At 41.8% G+C, this 25,885-nt stretch overlaps 1 gene segment (V, D, J or C); it reads left to right on the forward strand.

The window, feature by feature from the left end:
* Positions 1–25,885, forward strand: part of LOC126060440 (immunoglobulin kappa variable 4-1-like) — an 89,029-nt gene that overhangs the window by 45,181 nt on the left and 17,963 nt on the right. The window contains 1 exon segment of the V gene segment in view: positions 11,714–11,770. Within this exon segment, the coding sequence occupies positions 11,714–11,770 (57 nt within the window).

Below are 25,885 nucleotides of genomic sequence, written 5' to 3' on the forward strand. Positions count from 1 at the left end.
AGTGAGGGTTTTTATTTTCTTTGTGTTGAATCGTAATCCATACTGAAGGCTGTGGTCCTTGAACTTCATCAGTAAATTCTTCAAGTCGCCTTCATTTTCAGCAAAAAAGTTTGTGTCATCTGCATCATGCAGGTTGCTGATGAGTCTTCCCCCAATCCTGATTCCTCATTCTTCTTCATATAATCCATCTTCTCAGTTTGCTCAGCGTATAGACTGAATAAGTATGGTGAAAGGATACAACCATGACACAGCCAATTTTTGAATGTGAACCATGCCAAAAAAAAAAAAAAAGTACCGTCAAGTCGATTCCGACTAGTAGCGGCTTTATAGAACAGAGTAGAACTGCCCCGTAGAGTTTCCAAGGAGTGGCCAGCAGATTCAAACTGCCGACCCTTTGGTTAGCAGCCGTAGCACTTAACCACTACGCCAGCAGGGTTTCTGTAAACCATGCAGTATGTCCTTATTCTGTTTGAATGACTGCCTCTTGATCTATGTACAGTTTCCTCATGAGTACATTTAGGGGTTCTGGATTTCCCATTCTTCCCAATTGTTATCCATAATTTGTTACAAATCACACAGTTGAATGGTTTGCATAGTCCGTAAAACACAGGTAAACAACTTTCTGGTATTATCTGCTTTCAGCCAAGATCCATCTGACACTAGCCATGATATCCCTTGTTCCACATTGTTTTCTCAATCTGGCTTGCATTTCTGGCAGTTCCCTGTTCATAGTCTGCTGTAGCCACTTTTGAATGAATATTGTTCAATAATTTCTATACCCGGTTCGATTACCTCTCACGGGAATAGGCATAAATGTGGAACTTTTCCAGTCGGTTGGCCACGTACCTCTCTTCTGAGTTTCTTGGCATAGGCGACAGAGAACTTCCAGCACTGCCTCTGTTTGTTGAAACACCTCAATTGGTATTGGGTCAATTCCGAGGGCCTTGTTTTTCCCCAATGCTTTCAGTGCAGCTTGGACTTCTTCCTTCATTGCTATCAGTTCCTGATCATATGTTACCTCCTGAAATATTTGAAAGTTGACCTATTCTTTTTGGCATAGTTACTCTGTGTATTCCTTCCATCTTCTATTGATGCTTCATGTGTTGTTTAGTATTTTTCTCATAGAATCCCTCAATATTGCAACTTGAGACTTGAATTTTTTCCTCAGTTCTTTCAGCCTGAAAAATGCTGAGTATGTGCTTCCCTTTTGAATTTCTATCTCCAGACCTTTGCACGTGTCATCATAATACTTTACTTTGTCTTCTCGAGCTGACCTTCAAAAACTTCTCTTTAGTTCTTTTACTTCATCATTTTTTCCTTTTGCTTTAGCTTCTTGACATTCAAGAGCAATTCTCAGAGTCTCTTCTGACATCCATTTAGGTCTTTCCTTTCCCTCCTGTCTTCTTCATGACCTCTTAGCTTCCTTCATGTATGATGTCCTTGATGTCATTCAACAACTCGGCTGGTTTTCGGTCATTAGTGTTCAACGTGTCAACTCTGTTCCTGAGATGGTCTCTAAATTCAGGTGGGATATACTCAAGGTCGTTTTTTGGCTCTCAAGTACTTGTTCTAATTTCAGTTTCGACTTGAACTTGCATATGAGTAATTGATGGTCTGATTTGCACTCAGCCCCTGACCTTGTTCTGATTTATGATACTGAGCTTTTCCATCATCTCTTTTCACAGGTGTAGTTGATTTGATTTCTGTGCATTCCATCTTGTGGGGTCCATGTGTATAGTCGCCATTTATATTGGTGGAAAAAGGGACTTGCAGTGAAGAAGTCTTTGGTCTTGCAATATTTAATCATACAGTCTCTGGCATCATTTCTATCACCAAGGCCATATTTTCCAACTACTGATCCTTTTTTTTTCCCCAAAAATTTGCATTCCAATCACCAGTAATTATCAGTGCATCCTGATTGCTTATTCGATCAATTTCAGACTGCAGACGTTGGTAAAAATCTTGTATTTCTTCATCTTTGACCTTAGTAGTTTGTTGGTAAATTTGAGTAATAGTCGTATTAACTGGTTTTCCTTTGGATGTTTGGATGTTAGTCTATCACTGACAGCATCGTACTTTGTATTTATTTATTTATTTTGATGATGCTGAATGCAATGCCATTCCTCTTCAAGTTATCATTCCCTGCATAGTAGGCCATATGATTTTCTAATTCAAAATGACCAGTGCCAGTCCATTTCAGTGGACTAATGACAAAATATTGATGTTTATGCATTCCATTTCATTTATGACAATTTTCATTTTCCTAGATTCGTATTTTGTACATTCCATATTTAGATTATTAATGGATGTACTGAGCTGTTTCTTCTCATTTTGAGTCATGCCACATCAGCACATGAATGTCCTGAAAACTTGACTCCATGTATTTCATTAAGGTCAACTCTACTGTAAGGAGGCAGCTCTCCCCCAGCCTTCTTTTGAGTGTCTTTCAACCTAAGGGCCTCATCTTCTGGCACTATTTAACAGATATTGTTCTGTTGCTATTAATAAGGTTTCACTGGCTAATTCTTTGAGAAGCAGACCACCAGGTCCTTTTTCTAGTCTGCCTTAGTCTGGAAGCTCAGCTGAAACCTGTCCACTGTGGTGACCCTGCTGGTATTATTATATTGGCAGCATAGCTTCCAACATCAAAGCAACATGTAAGTCCCCACAGTATAACAAACTAACAGAAGTGTATTCTGTATCTAATTTCTAGAAAAAATTTTTTCAAATCTCTAGTACCCCTGCTTTTAGTTTTCTGTGCCTTGCATGGAATGTAAAGGTTATCATTTATTTCTTTATAAAAACTCACGTAACTCCCAAGTCTAAAGTGTAAGGAGAACTCCTTTTGTTCACTGTTATTTCACTTCCATCACGTTCATATTCATATCCTAGTTATCTTATGTTTTTGGATATCCAGAATGTCTGACTCCTTGGTGGTAACAGTATTTGAAAAATTATTTGTGAGGTGTTCTGTGGATTTATGATGGGCGTGCCCTCTTACAGAGCAGCTTCCATTTGTTGGTTCTATCAGTTGGGCTATCTTAAGCTAATTGCAGGGTTGGAGAGAACCAGACACTCACAGACCATACACACTTGGAGTTAAACTCCTTGGAGCATTGACTTTCAGCTGCAACTTTACAAGGAAACTTGCTTATTTTTTCTGTCCAGGTAGTTTGCTTCCACGTTCAATGATGGCTTTGCATAGACCCTCCAGGCCCAGTGTGGTTGCTCAGATTATATAAATGGGGCTTTGCAATGTGTGCTGATTTTTACCAAGCAGATGGAGGCAGCAAGATGGTGTTACATGCTCCTGTCCTCATGTCCCTGTTGCTCTGGGTCTCTGGAGAGAAATGAAAAGTGCCTCAATTCTTTGAGAGAAGTATTTTTGTAGAGTTGAACAATGACATTAAGACGTAATGGGAAATGATGGCTATTTCCAAAATTGACTCAATTATGTGTGACATGTATTCCATTAAAATGCACATTTAAAATGGTATTTTTAATGTGCCTATGAAAAAGTGTGTGTATACATGTATGTATGGTAATTGTCCTCTCTGATTGCAGGTGTCAGTGGAGACATGATGATAACCCAGCCTCCGGTCTCCCTGACTGTGTCTCCGGGAGAAACGGTCACCATCAGAACAAGTCCAGCCAGACTGTTAGCAATGCCTTAGCCTCATACAAGCAGAAACCAGGATAGTCTCCTAAGCTTCTTAACTCCTTGGCATCCAACTGGAAATCTGAGATCCCTGACGGGTTTAGTGGCATTAGGTCTGGAACAGACTTCACTCTCAGCATCAGCAGCCTCCAGGCTGAGGATGAGGCAGATTATTGCTGTTAGCAACATTATGGCTGCCCTCTCACAGTGCTTCAGCCTGGAACATAAGCCTCCTCACCAGGGCTGCAGGCCTGTGACTCTTCACTGCACCTGCTGCTTCCTTCCCACACAGTCCTGAACACGTACACTTCCTCTCTCTGCCCCAGATGCCTCCTCTCCTCACTAATTCCTTGGCTCCTTCGGGAAATTAAGAGCCACGGACTTTTCTAAACTCCTTTTTCTGGGACATTACTGTAGAAAAGTGCTGTAAACCTTTCTTATAGCCTTTGTCATGTCAGGAATTTTCATAGTATAGAAACCTGCATGTTTCACATGGCTAGATCACAAGGTTCATCCGGAGAAGCATTCAGTGAGTTTTACATCCTGATAGATGAATTCTCTCTTCCCTGTGCCATCTTGACTCTGGAATATTCCCAATTTAATTCCTTCTTTCCCTGGCTTTTTCCTTTCTCTGTAATTACCCCTTAACTCTTGACTTTCCCAAGATTAAATCTTTAACTCTTCATATTCTGAACTTCCCTCATAGAAGGTAGTATTCCTTTTTTGCTTTTTCCTTCCACAGATCCCCTTTTTGGCCAAGCCTTTCTGGTCAATGTCACTGACGGTGTTTTTCTGTTCTAGCTCCTTTTTTTATTCACCTTTCTCTTCTCTTCATTTCCTTCAGTGACATTCATTCTTTCAAAAGCAAGTGTCTAGCTCATTAACCCTTTCACTCTATAAATAAGTGAAGCTATTCCCACATCTTTTTTCATTAACTCACAACTTTAAGTTCACCCCATGGGCACCCCAGTCTAACTTTTTAACTGAATGAAATCATGGTTCTTTTTATTCTTAGCTGCTATGGTTCCTAGAACAATGGTGATTTCATGAAGAATTGGATTGGGTCATGGTGATTCATAGGGTTGTCACTGGCTGATTTTTCTATGCTGATCTCCAGGCCTTTCTTCCTAGTTGGTCTTAGTCTGGAAGGTTTCCTAAAATCTGTTCAACATCATAGCAATATGCAAGCCTCCACTGACAGAGGAGTAGTGCCTGTGTTTGAGGAGCATTGGCTTGGCATCAAACTCAGGTCTCCTGCATAGAGGCGAGAATCTTACCACTGAACCACTGTTGCCACCCAGGGTTCTTTGTTCAGCTATAATTGAATCCTTCTGACAACATTTAATTAATATTCTCATCTCAGTGTATTAATACAAAAACTCCAGGTATTCTAGTGTTATTTCTGTATCTCCTTCTGAAATACATGTATTGATAAAATTTGGCATCAGAGTCATCTCAAAAAAACTTGATCGATATACTGTGAACATTCTTATGTGCAAAACAGCACCTTTTCTCTAACAATGAGAAATATTTTCAAAGAATGGATGTTAAAGTTTCCATGTCATTTATTCACTCAAGAAATATTAATTGAGAGCTTACTATGTGTCATACTCAGAAACATTGCTGTCATCCTAGTTGGGGAAGATGGAAAATAAACACATGGATAAGTTAAAATTTACTAAGTAATTTTGTAATGGGTATGAAGAAAAATAAAGAGGGGGAAGGAATAAGAGCTGGCTGGTGTAAGGTGTTGTCTTACTTATCTAGTGCTGCTATAACTGAAATATCACAAAAGGATGGGTTTAATGAAGTGAAATTTATTCTCTCACAGTCTAGGAGGCTAGAAGTCCCAAATAAGAATCCCAGCTCTAGTAGAAAGCTGTCTCTCTCTGTCAGCTCTGGGGAAAGGTCTTTGTCATCAATCTTCCCCTGGTCTAGGAGCTTCTCAGCACAGGGAAACCCAGTCCAAAGAACGAGCTCCACCCCTGTTTATTCACTCTTGGTGGTAGAAGTCTCTACTTTCTGCTCGAGTCTCTCTTTTATATTTCGAAAGAGATCAAGTCAAGATAAACCTAACCCTGTAGTTTGACTCCTGCCTCATTGATGTAGCTGCCTCTAATCCTGCCTCGTTGACTTCATGGTTGTAGGATTGATAACACATAGGATAATCACATCAGATCAAAAAATCTTGGACTACCAGACAATACTGGAAATCATGGCTTAGCCAAGTTGACATATATTTTGTGGGACACAATTCAATCCACAACAGATGAGTAGCACTTTGAAAAAGGATGATGTATCAGTTAGCTCTTGCCATCCACATAAACCATCCACAAAACCCAGTGGCTAAAAGCAATAAGCATTTTTATTGCTTTCATGTTTATTGGTGAGTTGGACCAATAAAGAGTTCTGTTGATATAGACCAGTCTTGAGTGATCTTGTCTGGAAAGTTCATGCATTTAGAGTTATCTGGCAGGTCACCTGCGTGCTAGCTCATCTAGAAAGGCTCAGGTAACTTTCACATGTCTGTAGTTGGCTGGTCATCAGATGCAGCTATTGAGGTGACTTGACCACATTTCTCTAAACACTTGCCAGACTGAAACTAGTTTGTTGTGATAGCAATTGGAAGAATTCCAAGAGAGTAAGTAAAAGCACGTAAGTACTGTTGAAGTCTAGATTCAATACTGGCACAGTGTCTCTTTTGCTGCATGTTATCTATCAACACAATTCACACAGATAACTCATATGAAGGAGAGGGCAAATAGCACTTATCCCCTAATAGGAGCAGCTACAAAGTCATGTCACCAGTAGTATGGATACAGGGAGGGATAAAGAATTGGGGTGTTTTTGCAATTGGTCTACAATAATTGGTGATGGAAGGCAACACTAAGAAGGAATGAACTGATCAAAGTCTCAATGTTGGCGAGAAAATGAGTCATGGGAATATCTCCAGGCAAAGGTGTTGTAGTTAGACAAAATCACACATTTCTGAGGCAGAAATGTATCCAACATGTTGGGAAAGAGGCAAGGAAGCCATTGTTCTTGAAGCAGCTTTGTGAAGGGTAGTGTGGGCAATAAGGTCAAAGAAATAATGAAGGGGCTCATTTTGTAGGATTTGTAAGCTAATTTAAGGATTTTCTTTTCATTTTAAAGGATGTGATAATGACTGGAATAGTTTTCAAAAGAGGACATGATTTGATTTGTAGCTTAACAGGAACTCTTTGGGGGACAAGGGCAGGAGAAGTATCAATTAGCTGGTCGTTACCATCATCCAGGTAGAAAGGACAATTGCTTTGGTGATGGTTGTAGCAGTGGAGGGGATGAGGAGTGGCATATTTTGAAAATAGTTTTACAATATTGTAATCTGACGAGGGTGAGTCCTGCTCCCTGTGACCCTTCAATTCAGTTGAGAGACACCAGGCCTTTGAGAAAGATTAGGTAGAATTTATTGCAAGCCAGTCAAGCAAGGAGTTCAGAGACTAAGTCTAAAATCAAGCTCCCCGAGGTTGGGGAGTCTAGGGCAGTTGTAGGGCTATGCAGAGCTCATGAAATTTCTGAGAATAAGCTGGCATTTTCAGGAACTAGACACCACATATCAGAGTGCACTAGGGGTGCAATATGGCAGCAAGAAGGGCAGCTTTGTGGCTAATTTCCCCTGTCTGAATGGAGGGGGTGAGGCAGTGGGCGGTGAAGCGGTCTGGAGAAGAGCAGCAGTAAGTTGCACGTTGGGCTGTTGCACAGAGTGCTTCATCAGGAGCTCACAGGCCCTGATATGATGGGAGTGGTGGGAACCGTTTAACCCTGTCGGTACAGTACCCTGAAGATTTTGTCAAAGAGCATGAGAAGTCTCAAGATGACCTCAAGGTTTCACTGTGAGTAACTAGAAGGGCAGAGTTGACGATTATTCAGATAGGAAAGACCTTGGGAGGGGTGGATTTGGGGAGGAAAATCAGGAATTTTAGGTTTCAGTTGTGTATTAGCCCTCCACCTGTGGCTGTCAAGTAGACAATTGGACCTGAGTTTGGAGTTCAGCAGAGAGATATGGGCTGGAGAATTTAATCTGATAAGCAATGAAATGAGTGTTGCATAGATGAAGAGCAAAAGATGCCCAGGGACTGAGCTTTCAGGCAACGGAGACTAGGAAGATCCAGCAAAGGAGTCTGAGAAGAAGCAGTGTAGACGGAAAACAAAAAGTGTGATGCCCGGGAGCTCAGTGAGGAGGCTGTATTAAGGAGGAAGGCATCACCAAAGTGTTCAAAGCCACTGGTGTATTTGCTAAGAGGACTCAAAAGTGACCGCTGGATTGGTCAGTGTGGAAGTCTTCGGTGGCTTTGAGTAGAGCAGTTTCTATGAGAAGGTGGGGTTAACAACTTCAATGGAGGGAGCCCAAGGGAGTATGAAAAGAGACAGTGTGCATTTGGTGACTACATACAAGTGTTTCAATGAGCCTTAAGGTAAAGGAGAAGAGTGAAAGAGAACGTAACTGGAGGGAGGTGTGAAATTGAAAGATTTTTTTAAAATACTGTTTCATGCTGATAGGAATGATGCTGAAGTGAGGGGAACATGGATAGTTTAGAAAAGAGAGGAGAGAAATGCCAAGAAATACCCTTGGAAGGGACAGGGGTATAGAAGCAGAGGGCCTGGCCTCAGGTAGGAGGGCTGTCTGCTCATCTACAGGAATAGCAAGGAAGGAAGGAAGGCAGCACATGGGGGTGTAGACGCCTGTGGATCAGAAGATGCTTGAGAGGAGCTAGTGAAAGCTCTTCCAAGACCCAGGAAATGAGGTCATTTGCTGAAACGTAGGATGAGAAGTAGGTGCTACAACTTGAAGAGAAAAGAAAAGAGAAAGGTTGGAGACTGAACCAACCAGGTAAATGAAGTACCAGTGTGAGGCAGGAATAAGAGCTGTCCTGAGGTAGTGTGCATAAATTTGGGGATGAAAGAATCAGAATAATTATGTGTTTTTCTCCAGCCACATTAGGGCCATGGAGGCAGGTATGTGGAGGGTGGAGTTTCCAGGGTTTAGGTTTTGCGAGATGAATGTGATGAAATAAGAGAGGGGCCATGGCGTTCTTGGTTTGGCTGAGGGCATTATTATAAAGGAGAAGCTTGGAATTTTAAATATAAAATTGACTCGACAGCGGCTAACAACAAGAAGTAGGGAAATGGGAATGTGAGGGGTGCAGACACAGCCAAAATAGATTTTTTAAAAACCTCTTTTCACAAAAAGGTAAATTTCTGACTCATAAAATACAAGAAAGAGCTGACACAACATTTTTTTTTTTTTTTTGGATGGAAAGAACTTATTTTCTCTTCCTCACTTTCATATTTGGATTTTTTGTTGTTGTGAAAATGTGTTTGGGAAGACATAACCTGCACTGCTTTTACACAAGAGTAAGCAGGGCTCTAGTATTTTCTCAACCCTGAGATGTTTTTTCTGACATAAACTTGATCAGGGACACAGGATAGGAATGCCCAGGGGATAGTGACTGTAGCCTTTGGCCTAGAGAGGAGGTGCTGTTCTGGGGCAGCAGTAAAGGTATTTGGGAGTCAGGCTTGATGCAGGTTAGAGAAGGTCAGATGGGACTGCAAATGGCTACCTAGTGAGGGTGAGGCCTGAAAGCATTTTTGAAGGATGTGAGCAGGAATAGCAGGAGGCCTGCTCTCTTTTGGAGCAAGAGAAGGCCCAGCTGCCGATTTTCTGACTACTTCCTGCCAACTTTTTTGCATGATCAAAACATAAACCACAGCAATCTCTGTGACAGTGTCTAGTAAGTGAGACCTTCTCCCACCTCTGCCCTGGTAAGAGGGTAGTGATAGGCAGCTTTGAGCTTGGATTATCTTCCCCAAATGAAAATTTAACTAGTGATGTGGAGCTAATGTTTTGTGCTTGACTACTACTGAAAGGTTAGCACTTTGAATCCACCCGTGGAGCCTTGGAAGAAAGGCCTAACGATGCACTCTTGTAAGATGAAAGCCATTTGCTGTTGACTTGATTCTGACTCATGGTCACCCCACGTGTGTCAATGGTATGATTTCCAATAATTTTCATAGGATTTTCAATGATTCATTTCTCAGAAGTAGATCACCAGGTTTTTTGTCTATTTTATTTGGTTTTTGGGCTACTGTTTTTGGACTAGGAGCTCAGCTCATTAACTGTTAAATATAATTTTTAATTGGTTAATTTTTTTTTTTTTCGTGGGTGATGGTAAATCTTCTCCTTGTTATTCCATCTAGCCTACAAGTGGAAGTCTGTCTTCCCCAAAGTTTTGAAATTTTGGTAACTCTATTTCTAATTTGTAGAAATTCAGTTCACTCTTCTTCAGATCTGAAGTGTCTCCATTTTTGTTTTCTGTACTTTGCATACAATGCTAAGTTTGTCATTTGTTTCTTTGAATAAACTCGTATAATGCCCAAATGTGAAGTATGAACAGAACTCCTTTTGTTCCCTGTTACTTCTGTTGCATCACATTCATATTCATATCATGTTGTTGTTCTGCACCATCACATTGGATCCAACTGATAGTGACCCTCTGTGTACAACAAACCAAAACACCCCCTTGTCCTGAGCCGTCCTCACAGCCTTTGCTATGTTTGAGCCCAATATCGCAGCCACTGTGTCAAGCCATTTCTTTGAGGCTCTTTCCGTTTTTTTGCTGACCCTCTACCTTATGACCCATGACCTCCTGCAGGGACTGGTCCTTCTTGGTAATATATCCAAAGTAAGAGAGATGAAGTCTCACCTTGAAGGCTGAAGAGTTCCAGGCCCACCAAGGCCATCCATACCTGGAAAGAAACTCTTTGAAGAGTTGGCATTCAATCATAACTTTACAAGGAAATCCTGCTTGGTTTTTCCTCTCCATTACCACAAATGATTCTAGAGCCCTCTTATCAGGTTCTACCCACTGTGGGCATGGTGGGTTCCACTTTCTCTTTGGTTCACACTTCCTTTGTGATCTGAGCCCTCCTGGACCGTAACTCAATATAGGCTCCCTGAGGACTTTCAATGCCAGTAAATTCGAGACTTGTCTTCCATTTCTCTGGCTCTTCCACACCCTTGAATCTAATCTCAAGTGCTTGCAGTGTCCTTTAGGTATCCTTCAGGGTACGAGTATCTTCAGAGCTCAGACATTTTCTAGCTATAAATTTTTATCAAACATTGAGGAAAAAATTTCCCATATTCTTCCCTTTCCTGGTTTTCTTCCCCAACCCCCCCAGCATTTTTTATTGTTTCACAAAACTGTTGATTTGAGTAAACTAGTCCAACATTTACGGAACCTAAACCCATTTAAAACTGTTTTTATGTTAACGTTGAAGCTAATCATTAGATTATACGTGTTTCAAGCACTTGTGATGGGCTGCTAACCTAAAGGTTGGCAGTTTGAACACACCCAGTGTTACCTTGGAAGAAAAGGCTGTCAATCTGCTTCTATAAAGACTACAGGCAAGAAAACCCTATGGAGCAGCTCTACTGTGTAACACACGGGATTGCTGTGAGTTGGAATCCACCAGGCTGCAAATTTTCCTTTTTTTTTTTCTGAGAGATATTAGAGCTTCTATGATCCTGCTTTGTCTTTTCTAGTCATAAAATTATACTTTATGTGATATATTTGGCTCTTGAAGTACTCTGGCTAGTTTCACAACCTATGGCCCATGTAATTTGCTTTCAATTCACTGACTGCTTTGCATAGACCCCTCCAACACCAGGCTGGCTGCTCAGATATTATAAACAGGGCCTTTGCTATGGGAGCTGATCTGCATCAGGCAGGCAGGGGCAGCAAGATGGTGCCACACACTCTGATCCTCATGTCCCTGTTGCTCTGGGCCTCTGGTGAGAAATGAAAAGTGTTTCAATCTCTCTAGAGTAGTATCTTTCTAGAGTTGAAAAAGGTTTATAACATAGAGTGGGAAATGACAGTTATTTGCAAAATGGAACCATTTCTTTGCTGATATGTAATATCACTAGATGTTGCGGTATAATTGGTATATTTTAATGTATGTGTGAAAATGTGTGTGTATATATGTATGCATGTTAATTGTCTACTCTGATTGCAGGTGCCATTGGGGACATTGTGCTGACCCAGTCTCCAGCCTCTCTGGCTAAGTCTCAAGGTGAAACGGTCACCATCAACTGCAAGGCCAGGCAGACTGTGAGCAACTACTTATCCTGGTACCAGCAGAAAACAGGACAGGCTCCTAAGCTGCTCATCTACGGTGTATCGAACTGGGCATCTGGGGTCCCTGACCGGTTCGGTGGCAGTGGGTCAGGGACAGACTTCACTCTCACCATCAGCAACTTCCAGGCTCATGATGCCGCAGTTTATTATTGTCTGAAGCATAGTAACTTTACTCCCCCAGTGCTTCAAGCTTGAACACAAACCTCCCTCTGAGGGCTACAGGCCAGTGAGTCTTCACTGCATCAGCTGCTTCCTTTCTGCTCAGCCCTGAACATGCATGCTTCCTCTCTCTGCCCCAAAGGCCACATCTCCTGAACAACTCCTTGGAGTCTGGGCAGGCTCCAGGAGAAAACTAAGGGATGTGGCTTCTTCTGGATCCCCTTTTGTGGGAAATTATAGAAGAAAGAATGCCTAAAAATCTCTTGTAGACTTTGTCAGGAGTTTTCATACCACAGGAACCTGCTTGTTTCACAAGGCTACATCACATGACTGATTTCGGGACTGATCCAGTGAGTTTTATACCCACAAAGATTAGTTTTGTCTTCCTTGTGCCGTCTTTACTCTAGAGAATTCTCATTTTAATTTCTTATTTTCCTGGACACTTTCCTTTCTCTGCAATTTCCCCTCCCAGCTCTGGATCCAACCCAGTATTAAATCTGAACCCTTCGTGTTTATAATTTCCCTCAGAGAACATGATCTTCCTCTCTTACTTTTTCCTTCCATGGATCCTGTTTTCCTGCCAAGCCTTCCTGGGCAATGTCAATGAAGGTGTTTTCCTGCTCTAAGCTCCCATGTTACTGCCCCTTTCTCCTCTCTCCATTTCTTTCAGTGGCACTCATTCTTTCAAAGTCCAGTCTATAACTCATTAACCCTAACACTCTAGAAACAGGGCCCAGTTTTACCATTTTTTTTTGTCATTATTTTCTCTCTAAATTAATCCCTTGGGCTACCAGGACTAATTTCGTGGCCGAAGAAAATCATAGTTTTTTCCTGTTGTTAGTTGCCATCTTGTCAGGCCCTGAGTCATGACAACCCACTGAACGATAAGATCTGACTGTTTTCATCCATGGGATTTTCTCTGGCTGCTTTTTCAGAAGTTGATCACCAGGCCTTTCTCTCTAGTCTCTATTAGTCTGAAAGTGCTGCTGAAGCCTGTTTAGCATCACAACACCATGCATAGAGGAAGTGAGGTAAAGGAGGCATGTAGGTCCCTCCTCAGGTTTATGCAGAAGCCAGCCTAAGCAGTGTTTCCAGTCAGTGTAGAGGAGACTCCGACTGGCCCTGCAACTAATGGAGACTTTCTCTCCTGGGAGACAGCAGAGATTCTGGCACCTAGTGAGCAGGATCTGCCCGCTGAGACCTAATGAAAGGCACCCGAGGATGATCTAGAGATACTGTGCAATCAGGAATAGAAGGAAAATCAAACCAAAATGGTCTCTAACTGGGACAAGTGGACAGGCCTGTGTGGCTTGTAACATTTATTTCATATCTCTTTTCTAATTGTAGACCTATCTGAACAGGAGGATCACTCTGGAGAGAAAACTCCATGCCTAGGTTTTGTCTCACCTGGAACACAGCAGAGCAGGAGCCTAGCATCTGGGTGGTGCCTGTCCTGCAGCTTCTCTTTGTGTGATATTGCTCAGATTCCATCCCCCAAGAAACTATATTTCATAGCTTTTTTTTTTTCAGTTCAATCGTGGTAACCTTGGTTGCACATTGGTTAAGAGCTATGGTTGCTAACGAAAAGGTTAGCAGTTCGCATCTACTGGCCATACCCTGGAAACTTTATGGGGCAGTTTTACTCTGTCCTATGTGTCCCTATGTGTTGGAATCAACTCGATGGGAAAGGGTTACATTTTGTTGTTTTTGCTGTTGAGAACATACACAAGAAAGCACACACTGATTCAAAAGTTTCTGTACTTGGTAGATTTTTATGACATTTAGGTCAGCAAGTGTGAGCTCAGGTTGGGGGGTGCCAAGCGAACATCTATGCACAGAACCACAGAGTGTAATGGTGAAATTCTTAGATCAACGGGTTGTGGTACAAAAACTTCTAAAGTGCATGTTTCTTACTTTTTGAATAGGGCAGTGCTATTTGAATATGTCAAATGTGTTTTTTTAGATTCTCTGATGACAATAGTTATATTTTAGTTTTCCTGCCGTAATTCCTGAAGGTGCCTGAGTGGTGCAGGCAGTTCATGCTCAGCAAGTAACCTAAAGGATGGCAGTTGGGACCCACCCAGGGGAGCCACAGAAGAAAGCCTTAGTGGTCTGCTTCCATGAAGGTTATAGAACAGAAATGTCTATGGAGCTCAGGGCTGCTCTGTAACACATGTGGTTGCTAGGAATTGGAATCAAGTCAATGGTAATGGGTTTCATATTGGTTGATTACAGTTTCTGGGAATGTAAATATATTCTTGAAGACCACTTATTCTGTTCCTGAGGAAATGGCACTAATGCTCAATTCACAGAGTCAACAGTATTTGCAAACAGAATGGTAGCAGAGGCTTCCAATATCCAAAGTTTCATCGCTGGTGTCCAATGGTGGTGGAGCCAGTCCATCTGTGGTGGTGGTGGGATCATATACAAACTTCTTTCTCTGATTTATCGTGGACTGTGCTTTTGCCAGCTGGTTCATGTACATTTTCTACAGCATATTCTGTAGACTTTCAGTCCAATCTGCATGTCACCCAGTAATCATTTCATTTTCTGCTTAGTTTAGACTTGGTTGGTTTCTCTTGTTTGCAATCAAAATCCCTGACTGATAAGAATATATCTCAATATTTGACAGTATTAGATCTTCATCAAAGTTTTTTCACCTTGAAGATTAATGTTTATACTAACCGTTTTACATTTCTTATTTTTGGAGTTTCAAAAAAAAAAAATCTCATCAGTATCTTGCTCAGTTTTGTTGTTGTTGCTGTTAGATGTTGTCCGGTCAGCTCCAACTCCTAGCAACTGTATGAACAACACAATGTAACACTGCCCAGTCCTAGGCCATCCTTATCAGTCTTGTTAGGCTTGTGCCCATTGCTGCAAACACCAAGTCAATCCATCTTGTTGAGGGTCTTCCTCTGTTTTGTTGACCCTCTACGTTACCAAGCATAATGTCCTCCTGCAGGGACGGATCCCTCCTGATAATATATCCAAAGTATGTGAGACGAAGTTTCGCCACCCTCCCTCCTAAAGATCACTCTGGCTGTACCTCTTCCAAGACAAATTTGTTCCTTCTGGAAGTCCATGATATGTTCAATATTCTTCGCGAACACAATAATTCAAAGGCATCAATTCTTCTTTGGTCTTCCTGATTCATTGCCCAATTTCACATGCATAGGAGGCGACTGAAGACATCATGTCTTGGTTCAGGTGCATCTTAGTATTTAAAGTGACGTCTTTGCTTTTTAACACTTTAGAAAGGACTTTTCCAGCCAATTTGCCCAGTGCAATGCATCCTTTGTTTACTTGAATGTTGCTTCCATGGTCATTGATTAGGGATCCAAGGACAATGAAATCCATATTTTGTCCGTTTATCATGATGTTACTTATTGGCCCATTTGTGAAGAATTTTGTTTTCTTTATATTGAATTGTAATCCCTGCCGAAGACTGTGGTCCTTGACCTACATCAGTAAATGCTTCAAGTCCTCTTCATTTCCAGCAAACATGTTTGTGTCATCTTTATCATGCAGGTTACTAAAGAGTCTTCCTCCAATCCTGATTCCTCATTCTTCTTCATATAATCCATCTTCTCAAACTATTAGCTCAGCATATAGACTGAATAAGTATGGTGAAAGGATACAACTGTGACACACACATTTTATGACTTTAAACCATGCAGCATCTCCTTATTCTCTTTGAATGACTGCCTGTTGACCTATGTACAGGTCCTCATGCACACATTTAGGTGTTCCGGAATTCCCATTCTTCGCAATGTTGCCCCTAATGTGTTACAAACCATACACTTGAATGCATTTGCATAGTCAGTAAAACACAGGTAAATATCTTTCTGGTATTATCTGCTTTTAGCCAGGATCCATCTGACATTAGCAATGATAGCCCTTGTTCTAGGTTGTTGTCTGAATCTGGCTTGCATTTTTGGCAGTTATCTGCCTATATACTGCTGTAACCACTTTTGAATGAATATTGTTTGACAATTTCCACATTCAGCTGGATTACCTTACGTGGGAATAGGCATAAATATTGACACAGCCTTAAAATTCTGACCTTTAGAAAGAAAAACATTTCTGTCATTCTGTATCCTTCTAGTAGTTTATGGAATAAATGTTGTTCTACATCTTTCAGTTTGCTTTTTATTTTTAAAACCCAACTTATAAAATTCTTAGAAATCGTTTTTCTCAACATGAAGTAATTGGGGAAATTCAACGCTTGAGGAATTAGCATCTTGTGTCTCCTATACATTTCCAGAAGGATTTTTGGAGGCTATAAAATCAGCATCTTCACAAATTCTTCTCAGCCACACTCCCCCTGAGGACATCTAATATAGAATGATATTTCAACTATCTTAATTCAAGGTGAACCATAAGTGGTAAAATGAGAAGCAGAGGCTTGGGAAAGTGGGAAAATACTAATGGCTAAATATCACCAAATATTATCCTGATAAAATACACAAAAAGCCTACTTAACCTCCACATGTATTCAACTTGTGTTGCCACTGTCTGTGTCAAATGTCTGCCTATCATGCTGACTAAATTTAATTGACAAATGTACACAGGCAGGAGGTTTAGGATAAGCTCTCAGTCAGTTCTCCTGGCATCTGGCCTAGTTGCTCAGAGGCACTGGGACCTCCTCCATTCTCCCTGCTGGCTCTGCCATGTCAAGACTGGTGCGGCTGACCGGCCACGAGCAAGCAGTGTCTGAGGTGTAGCAGAGGCACTCATGGTCCAGAGTCCTCAGCTTCAACCCGCTCCCCTGAGGTCTCTGACGTCTTCCTCTTAGCAGACTCTGCTGGGACTGCTCCCCACACAGACCACACATTTAGGCAGCTGGGCTACCCCAATCAGAGAGGTTTGTGTGCAGGGCTGGACCACTGTGGGAGGAAGTTGTATACTTTGCTGGCAGTAATAAATTGGAACATCCTCAGCCTCCACCCTACTGATTTACAGAGAGAAATCTGGTCCTGACCCACTGGGACCCAAGGGAACAGGCTTGATGCCCTATAGCATAGAAGCTGTGGAGGCTGGTCTGGCTTCTGCTGGTCCTAGTTCAAAAAGGTGTAACCATCACTATGTAGGAGGCTCTGACTCTACTTGTAGGAGATGGTGGCTGGCTCTCTGAGCATGACTGGCAGAGAGACTGGAGTGTGAGTCACCACAGTATCCCTATGGGGAGTTAAAATTATGAGACAGAAGTGAAAGGTTACTACCAATATTAAGAAGGATTTTCAAGATTTCTTTCAGGCTAATTAATTGTGTGTCCGTGTGTGAAATTTTAATTCATACCCCAAACGAGACAATTAAAAAAAAATAGCCTGAGAATGCCAGGCATAAAAGAATCTCTTTCTTCACTAAAATCTTCACCAGAGAGCAGGTCCCTCTTACTCTTGTGTTCTCTTCTGTTTCACAGATCTGAACACCATATGACTCTCCTAGTGGCTGTGACATAGGCATCTAACTTGAGAACAGAATACACACAGGAAACTGTGGTGCCCCCAGAGATGACCCTCCCCACCTCCTTCTCCTTTCCCATCCCCTCTCTGTCCTCACTAGGGATCCAGAGCATTAACAGCCCCAGAAGCTGAGCAGGAAACCTCATTTTGAGAAGTTGAAGGAATAAATCCTGATAAGTAAAGGCAGATTGGAGCTGAACTTTTATCTCAGACTTGGCCAGGGAAGGCCCTCTCTGGGGAACAATATGCAAATCCCTTGGTGGGTGCAGCAGTGTGGAAAGAACAAAGGGGAGGGTGGACCTCTCCTGTGAGCAAATAACAAAGTGCCTTCTGTGTTTGGAGGAAAACCAACAGAGAGAAAGTTGGTACCGCCTGCAGTAGTGGTCATTTTGGATTGTAAAAGGCTGTATTCATGTCAAGAACAAAAAGCACATGGCCCTGACACTGTAAGAAAACATCAGAGACCCTGAAGATGGACAGATGGGTGTCTAGGGCCATCCTGCATGGTTCTCTCTCAGCTCATCTAAGAAAGGAATCATTCCCACACCCATCTTGCTGACCCAAAGAGTGTCTGCAAATAATGAGTTGGACCTGAGATCATTCAAGTTTGTCTGGTATCTAATAGATAAGTGGAAACCTTGGTGAAGAGTAAGAGAGTACATAATAGTGGGGAAGGCAGCAGAAATTGTACAAGACAAGGTCATGGTAGCTCCATAGGTGCATCCAAACTCCCTAAAGGACCGAATTGCTGGGCTGAGGGCTGAGGGGACTGTGATCTCGGGGAATATCTAGCTCAATTGCCATGACATAGTTTGTAAAGAATATGTTCTACATTCTACTTTGGTGAGTAGTGTCTGGGGTCTAAAAAGTCTGTGAGCTGCCATCTAGTATACTTCACTTGTCTCACCCCTTTGGGAGTAAGGAATAGTGAGGAAAACTAAAGAGACAAGGGAAAGATTAGTCCAAAGGACTAATGGACCACATCTACCACAGCTTCCACTAGACTGAGTCCAGTACAATGAGACAGTGTCCTGCTACCACCACTGACAGCTGTGACGGAGACCACAATAGAGGGCCCCAGAAAGAGTTGGAGAAAAATGTAGGAATAAAATCTAACTCAAAAAGAAAGACCAGACTTGCTGACCTGACAGAGACTGGAGAAATCCAGAGAGTATGGCCCCTGACATGCTTTCAGCTCAGTAATGAGTTCACTCCTGATGTTTACTCTTTAGCCAATCATTGAACACATCCACGAAACAAAACAAGGCTAAAGGAGCGCACGAGCCCTGGGACAGGAATTGAAAGGCAGGAGAGAATAGGAAAGATGGTAATAGGGAACAAAGGGTTGAGAAGGCAGAGTGTTGACATGTCGTGGGGTGGTCAACTAATGTCATAGAACACTGTGTGTATAAATGTTTGATGAAAAAGGACAATTAAAAAAAAACAGATTTCTAGTAAAAAATACGGTCTGGTATCTGGTGATACCAGGTTAATTGTTTAAGAATGTTTGAATCTAGTGCTACAAATTCTCTTTCCTTGGGACTTAATGAATGAAATTCCTAAAGAGCCTCAAGTCAAAACAGCTTGATAGTGAAGAAAAAAACTGTCTCTTATACAGAGACAGCTAATACCCCAGTTTAAGGCAAGGGGAAAAGAGGAAAGAATTCTTATGCCTCAGGTAGTGAAAATGATATTCCTGGTAACGACTTGTTAAACTTGACGAATATTCTATCTTATTTCTCTTTCTTTATATGTATATATAAAGCTGTTGTTGTTAGGTGCTGGAAGTCGGTTCTGACTTTTGGCAACCCTGTGTACACAAGGAGACAGTGCCCAGTCCTGCAGCAGCCTTAGAATCATTTTTATGTTTGAGCCCATTGTTACAGCCACTGTGTCAAGCCATCTTGTTCCTCTTTTTCACTGGTCCTCTACTTTGCTGAGCATGAAGTCCTTCTCCAGCGACTGGTCCTTCCTGATAACATATCCAAAGTACATGAGATGAATTCTTGTCATTCTGGCTTCTAAGGAGCATTCTGGCTCTAATTCTTCCAAGACAGATTTGTTTGTTCTTCTGGAAGTTCATGACAGAGTCAATACCTTTATCCACAGCATAATTCAAAGGCGTCAATTTTTTCTTCAGTCTTCCTTATTGATTGTCCAGCTTTCGCATGAAAATGAGGCAACTGAAAATGCCATGGTTTGGGTCAGGTGCACTATAGTTCTCAAAGTGACGTCTTTGCTTTTTAAAACTTCAAAGAATTCTTTTGCAGGAGATTTGCCCAATGAAATAAGTTATTTGATTTCCTGACTGCTCCTTCTATCAGCTTTGTTTGTGGACTCAAGTAAAATGAAATCCTTGACAATGTCAATCTTTTCTCCACTTATCATGATGATGATTATTGATCCATTTGTGAGGATTTCTGTTTTCCTTATGTTGAAGTGCAATAAAAACTGAAGGTCGTAGTCTTTGATCTTCATCCGTAAGTGCGCTTCAAGTCTTTTCTTTCTACAAGCATGGTTGTGTCATCTGCACATTGTAGGTTGTTAACGAGCCTTCCTCCAATCCTGAGTCTGTATTCTTCTTCCCATAGTCCAGCTTTTCAAACTATTTGCTCAGCATACAGATTGAATAAGTATGGTGGAAAAATACCACCCTGATTTATATCCTTTCTGATTTTAAACCATGCAGTATCTTCTTGCTCTGTTCAAATGACTCCCTCTTGTTCTCTGTCGTTTTCTCATGTGCACAATTAAGTGTTCTGAAATTCCATTATGAAGGATTGTTTGATTTCATGATATATTGAACTAAAATATCTAGAAAATGAAAAATCTTGTAAAAACTATTTCTTGCTTAGAAAATGGCTTTGAAATTTTCTTATATTACCTATACACAGACAGTATAGTATTCCTAATTCTAAAAGAATTACTGTCTCCTGTAAGTTATGAAGCCATACTTTCGGTTGGACAACAAAACTGACCAACAGTCCAAGATGGCCACCCCACGCTAGACACAAAAAACAATATTACGGCAAATTGCAGATTTGTGCTGCTTGTCCCAAGTCAATAGTGAGATAGGAGGAGGTAAGCAGCAAGAGGGTTTTATTGAACTTCGTGTTCTAGGGACAGAAGGGGCAAAGTTGCCCCTAGATTCTGTCTGCCCTGAGAGGGCTACAGAAGGGTTTTATAGGAAGAGGTACAGGGTTTAAAAATTCCCAGAAATGTTGATTCTTCTTCGAGGGAGACGTAATGACAAAGGGACTTACTGTTGATGTCTTGCAGGCCTCTTCATGCCATCCTGCTTTCTGTCACTGGATGGGTCCGGGTTTTGCTCAATTATCTCGTTTCCTGATGGTATTGCTCATTGTTTTTGACACCTGAGAGAGAAGCATGGTTTAATTGACAACAAAAATCTTGATTCCTTCGTTTTTACTACAATGGAACAAATGTGATACAGATTCCAGAGCAAATAATCGACATTTGCAAAGACTAAAGATTTTAATCACATCTTATACAGCTAAACAAGAAAATACATTCTCTATTATTTTAATACTAAAACACTACAGAAAATGTATTTTCTCTGCTTCAATCCCTCCTTTTTCTGAAGGTTTCTCAATTTTGGGAAGCGGGATGCTGCTCAATTTGGTTGCTTCCTGCCGAAGAGGGGCATGCAGTCAGAGCATGTTTATTTAGGGTGGGTGTTAGAAGTAGAGTTAGTATAAAAGGCAATAATGTCTAATTGAATCAGGTGCTGAACATCCCCTTGGTTGCCTGGAGAACTCCCTTGGCCAATTAGGGCAAATATATTTCCTACCTTTAAGGTGGTCTCAGTTCCTTTGGCACAGGTTTTTAGAAAACATGGAACACAAATACACACTATTAAAATTACAAATTTCAACGTGACAGGAGGGACTAACCAAGATGCTATGGATGGGAATAGACTCAAGATCCAATCCCACAGTCCACTGGGCCGTGTTATGGGATTCGTCCATTCAGTAACTTTGTTTTTCATCCGATGTCCACTTCTCCTGAAGTGTTAATCCAGGTACAACAAGTCTTCTTAGTGATGCCACAAATACCCCCTGATCCTGTCAATAGGAAGTCCAATGCAATTCTATAGTCTAAGACCACTTCCAACAGGGAATTTAAGGAGGCTTGCTGGGTCTTCAGGGCTCTTTCCATACCCATGGCTAACAAATGGATTGCATCTGAAAGGTTTTTAATAACCATTTCCATATGGTATACGCCTAGTCCAAGGATTATGGTCCTCAGATACCACTAACGAAAACCAGATTCTTCTAACACTGGGTTATATCCCTCATTCTGGGTTTCTAATGTAACAGAATCTACAGAGAAAACATCACATTTTTTTCTTGATGGGTGTGGAATGCTGGTGGTGGAATGGACTTGGGTGGGGAGGACTAGGAACCCTAGGGTGCATTGAACCACGATGTGGATACCATTTAAGCATTAGATGGCCCAAGTCCACGGTGAATTAGTTGAATTGGGCAACTCACTATAGGCATATGGCTTATCTCTACAGAGAAAACCAACCTGGAGGGGCACGAAAGACAAATTTTCTTTCAGGACATCTGGAAGGCTTGAACTAAAATGTAACAAATAAGGGTTAACGAGAGAGTCATTCCATGAAGAGAGGAGCTGGAAATCCCTGAAAATTTGCTGATCTATTCATACTTGGGGTACTTGGGACTTTAATTCCCAATTTCCTTTTTCACTATGGTTATTCAGATTAGAGAGGAAAAAACAAGGGATGAAAAAAGGATATTGCACTAATCTTGCACTTACAGGTGCTCGGGGAGCATGGTGTGTTAACACACCCCCAGAAATAATTTTATCATAGTCAAAAACCAGGGCAGCCATAGGACTTAGGGGTTCACCAGAGAGTGGCAAATGGTGGCACACCCAGCAATTGCTGAGATTCCTTCCCTTAGCCACAGCTTGGGACAAGGTAACTAGACCATTAGATGACAAGTCCCAGGCTTCTGGAAGGTGAGATGATTCTTTTTTCCCAATAATAATCACATGAGTCCCCTACTCCCAGCTGACGTTGACATCCATAGAAACTCCTTCCTATATTTCACACAGAAATATGTCCCGATAGACTAACATTCTGGATAATAATAGAAAAATCACCATTTTTAGACTGAGTAATGTCTGTCATGGGGGAAGCTTGAGGAAAATCCCCAGTCATTCCCCAAACTATAGACTGCCTTTCATCTGAGGATTCCCGAATCCACTTAATAGGACCTACAGGCGTTAAAGTTGAAATAACACAAGGGAGAGTCAGGGTATCTCCTACTTGTAAAGTCAAGGTGCCTCCTGACTGGAGAATTGTAGGAGCCTGCCTTGACTCTTTTCCAGTTGAGGTAGTCCCAACCCATGCAGTTACTCTGGCCAGTTTCAGAGAGGAATGAGTAGTCAGGAGGAGTTCATATGGTCCCAACCAGATGGGGGCTAGTTGATCTTCTGGATGTTGATTTTTCCAAACCTTTAACAGGACCCGATCTCTTGGATTGAACCTATGAAGAGCCTTATCAGAGGGGAAAGACAAACGGGAAGAGGCATATTTGTTAATGGTACTTATAACTGATCCTAAGGATCGGACCCAATCTCTCTTTTCAACTTCTGTCATGACAGAGGTGTGGAAAGTTGACCGTTTTAGGAATGGTCTCCTATATATAAGTTCATAAGGACTCAACTTAAGTCCACTTCTAGGGGCCACCCGAATCCTAAGTAGGGCAATTGGTGATACTTGTAACCAAGTGGAGTCGGTTACTTGGCAAAGTTTAGCAAGAGTCTTTTTCAAAGTATGGTTCATCTTGTCGGTCTTTCCAGTAGATTGTGGTCTCTCTGCTGAGCGCAGTTTCCAGGTGATGTCTAAGGCCTTATTAAGTTCTTGATTTACCTGGGCCACAAAGGCTCCCCCGTTGTCGCTCTGAACTGAGTGTGGCAAACCAAATCAGGGAATAATCTTTTGGAGTAATGCCTGAGTCACTTCTTGAGCTTGTTCAGTCTGGCAAGGAAAAGCCTCTACCCACCCAGAGTATGTGTCTACAAAAACCAGTAAATACCTGAAGTTTCCAGGTGCTCGAGGCATTACTGTAAAATCTATTTGCCAATTTTTTCCCATGTTCATTCCTCAGTGCTGGATTCTTGGCTCTGCTGGGTAGGGCACCATCTTTGGATTGTTTTTAGCACATAAAGGACATCTTTTAGTGACCTCACATACTGTCTTAAGAATCTTTGGTCCCGCAACTATTTGTTGAATCCATTCAAGACCTGTGTCTCTTCCATACTGCGTGCTTTCATGTAGAGTTGATATTATGTTGTACGCTTGGTCTTCTGGTAACAATATTTTTTCTCCAGAATTAGTCAGCCAACTAGAGCCTGGTGAAGACTGAAATCCCCACTCTTTTGCTCTTTCTAAATCTTGGGGAGTATACGTATTCTTTCACCATACCTATTCAATCTCTATGCCGAACAAATAGTCCAAAAAGCTGGACTATAAGAAGAAGAACGGGACATCAGGATTGGAGGAAGACTCATTAACAACCTGCATTATGCAGATGACACAACCTTGCTTGCTGAAAGTGAAGAGGACTTGAAGCACTTACTAATGAAGATCAAAGACCACAGACTTCAGTATGAATTACACCCCAACGTAAAGAAAACAAAAATCCTCACAACTAGACCAATACGCAACATCATGATAAATGGAGAAAAGATTGAAGTTGTCAAGGATTTCATTTGACTTGGATCCACAATCAACAGCCACAGAAGCAGCAGTCAAGAAATCAAAAGACACGTTGCATTGAGCAAATCTGCTGCAAAGACCTCTTTAAAGTGCTGAAGAGCAAAGATATCACTCTGAAGACTAACATGTGCCTGACCCAAGCCATTTTCAATCACATCATATGCATGTGAAAGCTGGGCAATGAATAAGGAAGACCAAAGAAGAGTTAATGAGTTTGAGTTGTGGTGTTGGAGAAAAATATTGAATATACCATGGACTGCCAAAAGAACAAACAAATCTGTCTTAGAAGAAATACAACCAGAATGCTCCTTAGAAGCAAGGATGGCGAGACTACATCTTACATGCTTTGGACATGTTGCCAGGAGGGATCACTCCCTGGAGAAGGACATCATGCTTGGCAGAGTACATGGTCAGCAGAAAAGAGGAAGACCCTCAATGAGGTGGATTGACACAGTGGCTGGAACAATGAGCTCAAGCATAACAATGATTGTAAGGATGGCACAAGACCGGGCAGTATTTGGTTCTGTTGTGCATAGGGTCGCTATGAGTCCGAACCAACTCGACAACACCTAACAACAACAACAACATACATTGGCTTGGGGAATTAACTGAGGTTTAAATGGGGAATCAGGGCTAACTGTTTTCCCATCTTTCTCTAGTCTTGTAAGGCTGCCCTTTTTGCTTCTATGTCAGCTTTTCGATTTCCAATGGCCTCAAAGGATTGCCCCTCTTGATGCCCTGGACAATATACCACTGCCACCTGAAGGGGATCGTAAACAGCTTTTAAAAGCTCAAGGATCTCAGGCACATTTTTTATTTCTTTATTAGCAGCTGTCAGGAGCCCTCTTTTCTTCCATAAGGCCCCATGGGAATGTAAAACTAAATGAGCATAGCTACTGTCTGTGTAAATGGTAACTCGCTTCCCTTTTCTCAGATGGAGAGCCCAACTGAGAGCTATGAGCTCAGCTTTCTGGGCTGAAGTTCCCTTAGGCAAGGGGCAGCCTCCAAGATATTTGTCAGGGTTACCACTGTATATCCTGCTGCTCGATGTCCTTCATGCATGAAGCTACTTCTATCTGTGAATATTTCAACCTCGGAATCCTGCAGTGCGACATCAGACAGGTCAGGCCTACTTGAATAGACTTCTTCAGTGACCTCTACACAGTCGTGTATTGGTGGGTCTTCAAATATTGGCAGCAAGGTAGCAGGGTTCAGGGAGGAGACAGCTTTTAAAACAACATTACACTTATTTAATAGGATGGCCTAGTACTGTCCCATGCAGCCTGCCGTAAGCCAGAACCCCCCTTTTTTGTTCTAAAAGAGGAAGAACTGTGTGTGGGGTATTTACAGTCACCTTTTGGCCAAGCGTGAACTTTTCAGCTTCCAGGAGCAAGTCTCAGGTTGCAGCCACCACCTGTAAACATGGTGGCGATCCCTTAGCCACAGTGTCCAATTGCTTTGAGAAGTATGCCACAGGGCGCTGGGCTGGGCCCCAAGTCTGACTCAGAACTCCCACAGCAATCCCCTTCCTCTTATGCACAAACAGTTCAAAAGGCTTCTGTAAATCAGGCAGTCCCAACACTGGGGCCGTCATCAACTTATATTTAATTTTCCTCAAAGGCTTGCTGACATTTTTTAGTCCCTACTAAAGGTT

Source organism: Elephas maximus, chromosome 17, assembly GCF_024166365.1.
Source record: "Elephas maximus indicus isolate mEleMax1 chromosome 17, mEleMax1 primary haplotype, whole genome shotgun sequence".
In the NCBI taxonomy this organism is placed as follows: Eukaryota; Metazoa; Chordata; class Mammalia; order Proboscidea; family Elephantidae; genus Elephas; species Elephas maximus.